This window comes from Papaver somniferum, chromosome 4 (assembly GCF_003573695.1).
Source record: "Papaver somniferum cultivar HN1 chromosome 4, ASM357369v1, whole genome shotgun sequence".
Lineage (NCBI taxonomy): Eukaryota > Viridiplantae > Streptophyta > Magnoliopsida > Ranunculales > Papaveraceae > Papaver > Papaver somniferum.
In genome coordinates, this window is record NC_039361.1 from 104,640,878 (window position 1) to 104,650,249 (window position 9,372).

Consider the following 9,372-nt stretch of genomic DNA (forward strand, 5'->3'; position numbering starts at 1 on the left):
TTCTTAAAAAGAAGTAGAATTATTGAGTAAAGTTAGAGAAGATGAAGAAGAAAAACATGGAAAATAAAAAAGAAAAGAAAATTGAGTTCACTAAGCTTGAGTATTCAAGTGATGATTCAATTGATGGCTCATCTGAATCATGTAACCGAACAAAACCGGAGGAAGAGTATTTGGGTACCCAGGTATGCTTCAAACTTAGATAATGTTGGTTGAATTGCTCCAAATTTTCAAAAAAATGTAAATTTTTGAAGTAGATTTGGCCTTGTTCGGTTACCTTATGTGAAGAACATGTAACCGAACACATCTAAAAGTGTAGTTCGGTTACTTTTTCCAAACACGCAGGTTACCGAACTCGCTCGTTAATGAAGGTTTTTAGTCGTTCGGTTAACAGACATGTTACCGAACTTTGTTTATAGGATTTACAGAGTAATGTTCGGTTTCCCCGCAATGTTACCGAACTTTAGGGTCTAGAAGTTCGGTTGGTTCGCAAACAATATCTAACCGAACTTTACGTGAACATAAGATTTTATCAAGTGTACATAGTTCGGTTGGTTCGCAAACTTCATACCAACCAACTATCTAACCGAACTTTACGTAAAAAAAAATTTATACCAAGTGTAAGAAGTTCGGTTGGTTTGAAAACTTTTACCCAACAACATATCTAACCGAGCTCAATATCAGAGTAAAGTTCGGTTAAAGTAAAAACTTAACAATTTTTGCGATCCAACCGAACTAAACTTGCAAATGCCTATATAGAATTATCCCATAGTTCGGTTACAAAGAAAACTTAACATTTTTGCGAACGAGCCGAACTTTTGGACTTTTTATTATTTTCGTAAACTAAAGTTCGGTGATATCCTTATTTTGCGAAGGAACCGAACTTATGGACTTGTGTTGTTCTAATACAAGGAGTTCGGTTAAGAAAAAATTAATTCGTGATAACCGAACTTTTTGCGACGTAACCGAACTAAAAGTTCGGCTGAGACTTGTTTTTTGCGACGTAACCGAACCTTTCTCTGGAAAAAAACCTCCATTAAACCTCTCTGCAACTTCCATTTTCAACTCATTTTGATGATTACTTCTCATTATTTCAACCAAAAACAAATTACAAGTAATGGATTTTTGAGAATATCTTTGTTAATGATTTAAATTAAGCTATATATAGAGAGGTGGTGGTGGTTGGTGGTGGTGGTAATCGGAGGTGGTGAGCGGTGGTGGTGGGAGGAGGTGGTTGGTGGTGTTGATAATCGGAGGTGGTGGTGGTGGTAATCAGCGATGGTGGGTGGTGGTGGTGGGAGGAGGCGGTGGTTATATATATATATATATATAGTGGTTATTAGGTTGATTTTAAATTAAATTAGGTTAAGGGTAGGTTAGTCATTTCAACGCTTTAGGACACCCCTTATAACTATAGGGAAGGTGGCCTAATAAAACCATGGTCCCCTCAAAAAAATCATGGTCCCTAAAAAATCGTTCAAAAAAAAGTGTGGCAAAAAAGTTAACACTAGTTCTCTCTCCTACCAATTGCTAGCATGTGAACTAGCATGCTAGATACTTACGCTGAATGATTCAGCGCCTGAAAAATCACCTTTTCGCAGAATGGTTCAGCGCTGAGAGATTTATTTTTGATATGACGACTGAGATTTAAAGCGCTGAATCATTCGTAGCTGGACGCTAAATGGTTTATCGCTGGGCTGACGTGGAATGCTAATCTAGCTGCTAGATTAGCACTCCCATAAGACTTAGGATGTAGTCCTGACTGCTAATCTAGCTGCTAGACTAGCACCCCATAAGGCTAAGTCTAAGGAGTTACGGTAAGTTGGGGTCTACGAAATTCTAGGATAACAAAAAGATTTTCTCTTAAATTTGAGAACCAATCAAAAATCTTGCAGGAGTCTTATTTTGGTAAACTTTTGATTTTTCCTTTTTTTTTAAGTTGTTTTTTTTTTTTTTTGATGCAAACAAACTTCTTCATAGAAACTTAGGATTACATAATTAGTTAATTCCTGGCCGATAGTCCTTTCATCCCTTATATAATTTTTCCATATTTATCTGGGATGTTACACCAAAATTCAAAAGAGGACATATCAGTTCTAGCACCATTAGCTATAACATGAGCATCATTATTTGTCGTTCTTTTAACATATCTTATATCATATGAGTTCAAAGTGGAAGCTGAATGCCTTATTTCATGTATAATCCCCTGATTCATCCAGTGAACAAAGGAGTTGGCATTTCGAAGAGAATTAACTACATTCTGACAATCTGTTTCCAAAATAACCTTATCAAGCTTATTCTCTTTGGCCCACAATATAGCTTCTTTCAAGGCCAAACATTCATCTTGTTCTGGATATATTCCTCCATGGAAGTACTTGCCCCTGATGCCCCAGTGTTCCTGCAGAATCTCTAATGATTATACCAATTCCTATCTTTCCCAACATAGAATCAAATGAAGCATAAATATTTATTTTAAGATAATTATTTTCCGGAGGATGCCAATCTGTCTGCTACTTGAAACCAGTATCAACATTCTCAGGTTTAACATAAGAAGAGCAATAAGAAATCACGTAATGGGAACACACTTGCTTAAAAATTCATTTTTTTTTAAGTTACTTGCCAGGGTTGGTCGAGCAGTATGAATAAAATGACCTAACCGAGATACAAATTGAATATTGAAGGAGGAAAACAACATCATCATGGAAGAAAATTCAAGCAATTTGATATCATCTCAACCGATGAAGACAAGTTCATTAAAGACCTTTACTATGTTTGGTCACGTAAATCTCTGTCACCATCAATTACAAAGCAAATAAAGGAAGAATGGAGAATTCTTGAAAAAAATTTGTCAGACTCCATCTATGTTAGGGTTTACGAAGGAATAATCGATCTTTTACGAGTAATACTTGTATGTCTCAACATTCCTAGACGTTCTAGTCTAACTTAAACGAAGTTGACTCTAGTATTTAATCAAGTGACTCTAGATGAGTTTTGATACTAAAATATGACAACCAAACTTGACATACCAACGCTTGGTGAGTTCAACCGAGCTATCTCTAATAGACTCTCTCTCTCCATATCTTTCATTATCTGTATAGAGATCTTATCTTGACTCCTTCTTTCTCAAGAACACAATAAGCTTCTTCATGAAGTATAAATTACATGAAAAAGTGAACATGTATCACACCTTTTCTCTGCAGATGATTGTCTGTCTTTGTTAAAGCTGATCTTGTAGAATGTAGAAATCTACTAGGTACAATAAATGTTTTTAGTAAAGTTACAGGTCAACTTATAGTTTTTGAGAAAACAGGAATCTTCTTTAGTAAACAAGTGGAACCAAAGCATCATAAAATGATGTCAAAACTGTTAAAAATTAAGCATATATAAGTCTTAAAGATCCTTATCTGGGAACTCCTCTTTTCATGGATAAATCAGAAATAAAAACTTTTGAACCAATTATGGAAAGAACATAGTCTAAATCGAACCCTCAAACTAGCAAAATGGTGCTCAACAAAGCAGTTCTTGCAAAGTATACCTACTTATCAAATGAGTTGCTTTGTGTTACCTAAAAAAATCACTAACAAAATTGATGCAATTCAATTTATTTTTTTTGGTAGGGTATAAAGATACTGGCTCTAGAGGTTACTACCCTAAAGCTAGGCCAAATCTCTGTAAACCTATGCATATATAAGGTCTAGGTTTTAAGGATGCTCATTAATTCAATCTGGCCGTGATAGGAAAACTGACATGGAAACTACCTAAAGAACCTGATTCACTTTGAGCAAAAACTTTAAAACCCATTTACTTTAAAAAGAAAAAACTTCTTCAAAGGAAAACCACTTGATAAAAGCTCTTGGACTTGGAAATGTGTTTGTAAATGTATGGAGTTAATCAACAAATTCTGTATATGGGAAGTTGAAAATGGTCTTAATATAAATGTTTGGTCTGATAACTGGATCCATGGCTTAGAAGGAACATTATCTTCTTAAGATATTCCTTCTACTTTGGAAATCTCTATTGTAGCTGACATAATAGATCAGACTACCAAACAATGGGATTTTAACCTTGTTCATGACATTTTTCCAGCTGATATAACTAACTGCCAAAATCTGTAATATTCATATTTTCCTAGATAAATCCAACTTTCTAAAAACAAACACCCTCAGATGGTCTCTAATCAAATCAGGATAATATATTATCAAATCCATGTATGATAAATTAAATGAAGGAGGGATAGATATAGTTAGTTTACCACTCCCTGAGACATTTTTAGAAATCTATGTGGAAACTGGTTGTATCCCAAAGAATAAAACTCTTCTTCTGGAAATGTGTTCAAAATGTTCTTTCGACTAATGCTAAACTAGTAAGAAAAGTCAAAGACATAAAACCTGCCTGCACAATGCGTGATGAGGAAATTGAAACAACATATCATCTTCTTCTTCATCGCAGATTTTCTAAAGCAATCTAGAAAACATGACCTAACCCTACAAGGATGAATATTGATCATTCTTTAAGCATTCCACATCTCAGCAAATCATGGATTCAAAACGATAAAACGGTGATTTCAACTGAATTCCTCATCACCAAGATGTGATTTATTTGGAAGGAGAGATGCAACAGAGTTTTTCAAGGGATATCGATGACACATTTACAACTGTCTGTTGTGATTCAAAATCATATTCAGTATTGGTCTTGGAAACCCTCCGGTAGAAAATTGCAACAACCATTCAAGAAAAAGCAAAATATTCCTTGGACGACCCCTATGTTGCAGAGTCACAGAATTAATGTTGATGCTGCATGAGACTCAGTCTTTTCCCCATCCAATTTTGTACTAATTTTGCGAGATGATGCCAGTAGTTTTGAAGGAGGAAAAGGAGGACCAACAACAAATGCATACCCTCAAAAAGCGGAAAATGTAGGTGTCCTTCAAGAAGCTTCCCGGGAGAGAGAAAAAGGAATCCGGAATTTAAACATTAAAAGTAACTCTGAAAGCCGGTAGCGGATGCTTAGCAAAACAAGCACAAAGTTTTTCTTCTGTATTAGGATGGGATTTCATCCCGACGAAATGTATTAAATTAAGACTTTTAATAGATAAATCTAGTATGCCGAGGAACTCTGATTCCACTCCGATTATGTATTGAACTAAAATTTTTAGTCAATAAACCTAATATGCCAATGAAGTCTTCCTCTATATCAAATGGATCTACAAATGAGTCTCGAGTAATAACTTTTTTTAAATGCAGTATTTATTCAAAAAAAAAAGGAAAAAAAGAAAAAGAAAAAACAAAACAATTGGATTGGGAGACACCCTCGACCTTGTTTGTATCGTCACTGCGCTTGAAACTTGAACACCCTCTTCTCCGGAGACTATCAAATCCTCGTCTATCAAATCCCTAAAACCCCGAATCGTAACCATCTTCTTCAAAACTATCATTTCTTCCAATTTTAAGAACTCTAATTCCCCCAAAAGAGAAGACGAAGAAGGAGGTATGTCAATGCCGAGTCTTCCAGAAGAGATACAGGTAGATATCTTTGTCCGGTTACCAGTTAATTCCATTTTAGCATGTAGGTGTGTATGCAAGCCCTTGTGTAGTCTGCTTACTAAACCTAATTTATCAAGAATCACCTTAATCGTTCTATTCGAAGGAATAACCCTAGGCTCATGGTAGAACATCACCGATGGCATAACGTTCGTAAAAACTGTATGGTTTACTCTGTAGATTATGAGTCAATGTTGTCATCGACTTTGAGATCAACAGATTCATATCAGTTTTTATGTGGAGGAGCCGTTGGGATGGACTTCCCATTCGAATACGAGGCAGGTCTTGCATGGATCAAAAAGAAAAGGAAAAAAGGGGAAACTGTTGTGTTTAAATTTTTGGGGTCTTGTGATGGTTTGGTTGCCTTGGGCATTTCTTTTGGTACAGGTTAATTTGAGGAGGATAATAGTTTCTGTATATGGAACCCCGCAACTAGGGAATACAAGAAAATATCAGTTCCTCTATGTGATTATGTGGGTTATAAAGATGGTTATGATTTTTTGATTTCGAAAGATTGTTACAATGTCAGGTATGGATTTGGTTATGCTAGCAGTATTGATGATTACAAGTTAGTGAGAATTTCGGATTATGAAGATACTGGTTCTTTCAAGATTGAAGTATATGCATTGGGTTCAGATTCATGGATCCTGCTGATAATATAACATCAGGTTTGCTTTTCAAGGGAGCTCTTCATTGGTTAGGCAGTACCACACACCAACATTCTTCATCTGAAGTTATAGTTTCTTTTGATGTTAGCAGTGAGAAACTCGTGGATTTAAGTTTTCCTGAAGAAGCTATGCCACCTCCAAGTCATAGGTATGGATCAGTGCATAAAAATGTGGGAGTGTTGGGAGACTGCCTCTGTTTATCTTTTATTGATGGATACCAAGTAGATCTGTGGGTGATGCAGGATCATGGGGTGAGAGAATCTTGGACCAAACAATTGACGACGTCTACCCAACTGTCAGTTATCCGATATTCACGGTGTAATCCGATATGGTATTTGGAAAGTGGCGAGATTCTAATGCAAGCTCCCGGTGATTTAGTTTTATATCATCAAAAGAATGAAAAAGCTAGAAGTGTTCGCTTCTATGGTGTCGATATGGGTATGGGAAGCATTGGAGATAGTTATCTGGAGAGTGTAGTTTCTCTTAAATCGGGTACTTATGTGGAGAAAAGGGAAAGGTCTATAAATGGTGACTTGAAGAAGCCACCACGAAGACTGGGAGCTGCGAAAGTAAATGTAAGTGCACACTGGACTGATGATATGGAACAGGAATTCTGTGAACTATTGGTTGAACAAATGGTTGGTGGCAATGTACCAAATTTATTGGGCAATGCCGCTTGGGGTCTCATTAAGGACGAATTCAACAGAAAAATGGGAGAGTCTTTGTCTGTAAATCAGATAAAGAGTCGCTATTATATGTTAAGGTCTAGATACAAAGAAATTACGAGATTTATGTCCTTAGGAGGCTTGAGGTGGGATCCAGATGAGAAAAAAGTTGTGGTTGAGGACGAAAGAGTGTGGGAGGCATATGTCAAGGAGAACCCTGATGAGGCGTGCTACAAGACATTAAGTTGCCCCATTTATGAAGAACTGTGTGTCCTATTTGGTGATTCACCTGTAACCAAATTTCATGCCCCGGCGGAGAACAATGATGTCGAAGCACCAAATCTGCCATTCAAGCAAGGGTCATCAGCTTCTAATCGACAAGAGGAAGTGGGTGAAAACTCCAATGCTGAATGTAATTATCGGGGAAAGCGAATAGCTCCATCAACAAGTAAATGTGGTCCAAGTAAGAAAGCGGCAATCAATAGTTCAGGATCTAATGATGCGACTACAAGGATTTATGTTCCAGCTGTTGACTTACAAAACGACCCTTATTCCATACCAAACTGCACCAAGCATTTGCAGTCTCTTAAAGGTGTGAGTATTCAAAGTATAATGGCTGCATTAGAGAAATTTCAAGATGTTGGATGGAGACAAGTTTTTATGTCATTAGAGCCTAGTTTGCAAAAGGAATGGCTAAAAAGTATTGGGTCATAGATCTTCACAGAGTTATGATTTTAGTCAGGTATTGTTTTGAACCGGTTGTTTCTTTTGTGATTTAAAGTTGAGGATGTTACAGACATAGGATGCTTCTTTTGATTATAGTTCTAAAGCTTCATATTTGAATCTTTCTCTTAGACCGACATAGTATTATAATAATCGTATATGTAATTGATGCTGTTGTTCTTACCACTGTATTTGGGGAGAAAATGGCACATCAGTACTGTGGAACAAAGGCCAGGGGGCAGTTGCCCCGTAGTCCTAGTAGTTCCGTAGTACTGTGGAACAAAGGCCAGGGAACAGTTGCCCCATAGTCTTGAACCATATTTATGTTTTCTGTTATTTGAGATAGTGGCTACAAGATGGGCATTTACTATTTCTTTAGCAGTACCACTATCTAATAATTCTGGAAGATGTTTGTTCTTTTACCACTACTTAGTGGTTTTACATTTGAGCACTGATATTCTTGCAATTAATGTAATTAAGTGAATGTTTTTGGGTTTGTAGTTCGTGTCCTTCGTTTGGTTGTTAATTCTGAATTCCCTCTATTTTTCTTATTCAGGATTAAGCTTCCTTCTGGAGCAAAAAAGATTGTACCAAGTGGGTGCCGTGCTATGATTGGCCAAGTTGCCAGTGGAGGCAGGACCGAGAAGCCCATGTTGAAAGTAGGAAATGCTTATCACAAGTAGAGTGAAGAGAAACTCCTGGCCCAAGGTTCGTGGTGTTGCTATGAATCCAGTTGAGCATCCTCACTGAGGAGGTAACCACCAGCATATTGGACATGCCAGTTCTGTTTGTCAGTGATGCACACCTCCTGGAGAAAAGGTTGGTTTAATTGCTGCTAGGAGAACTAGACGTCTTCACTGGCAGGCTGCTGCTCTTTTACTGTTTTAGTTTGTTTGCATCAGTCTTTCCTAGTTTGACCAATGAGAGGTACTGTCAGAAGGGTACTTTTAATTTTATTATCTACAGATAGTGTAGGATGATCAGATTTTTAATCTCTCTCTGAACTGCAAGTTTGTAGCTTGAGCAATATACTGACTCTAACAACACAATTCTACGAGTCACGCGTCACTCTTTGCTAAAGTCAGTTTTTTGCCAATGCCGTTTGCGGTTTTAAAGCATTTTTTTCCTTCAATTTGTTTCCTTTGCCAAACAACCAAAAAAAGTATGGGTACGTAGTGATTTACTAAATGATGAGCAGTGCTGCTCCACAAGCAAGTCAATTATGCCGGAGATTCAAACCAATTAAACTCTCGCCTGTCACCCAGAGAAGGCAAACTCTCGTTTGATATGCATGAGCAATCGGCCAATGAAGGATCTGCAATTCGAGTTCCTCTACAGGAAAGTGAAGCAAAATCTATAATGGCACGCTCAGAAACGTGAGTTCATTCCACAGTTACTGCAAGTGAACCCAAGCTATCTTTAACCTTACTACACTCATTTTTCTTCTTTTGATTTTTGCTTTATCGAGAGCAGATTCCTGGAGTTCCAATCACGCACATCATTAACAGTAAGCACTCAATCACGCAATTACCTGAAGCAACTCTTGGTGGATATACTGCCGGAGCGTGTCATAATTTTTGATATGTAGCAGAAGGATTCCAATCCCACGAAATTCTTCTTTGTTCTGTTTCCTGCAGCAAATATCTTCTGAAAGTGAATGAATGCTTTGCCCACTGTTGGGCATAAACCAAGCCCAAGTCTAATGTATTTTCAAGAACGATTTTTTGAGGACTACTCAAAAATGGTGGGGGAACTTTGTGATACAAATGTCCACCTTAC

General features: G+C 37.1%; 1 protein-coding gene across 1 annotated transcript; it reads left to right on the forward strand.

Moving 5' to 3' along the window:
• The first annotated feature begins 5,230 nt into the window (after nucleotides 1-5,230).
• Nucleotides 5,231-8,672, forward strand: LOC113276237. The gene is made up of 2 exons (XM_026525814.1): nucleotides 5,231-7,612; nucleotides 8,150-8,672. Exon 1 carries the CDS (start codon nucleotides 6,178-6,180, stop codon nucleotides 7,582-7,584), a length of 1,407 nt encoding a protein of 468 aa, XP_026381599.1. The 5' UTR covers nucleotides 5,231-6,177; the 3' UTR covers nucleotides 7,585-7,612; nucleotides 8,150-8,672.
• Nucleotides 8,673-9,372: the final 700 nt, after the last annotated feature.

Excerpts from the sequence above, each read along its gene's own strand:
- LOC113276237 (XM_026525814.1), top strand. The coding sequence starts at position 6,178 with ATGGATCCTGCTGATAATATAACATCAGGTTTGCTTTTCAAGGGAGCT.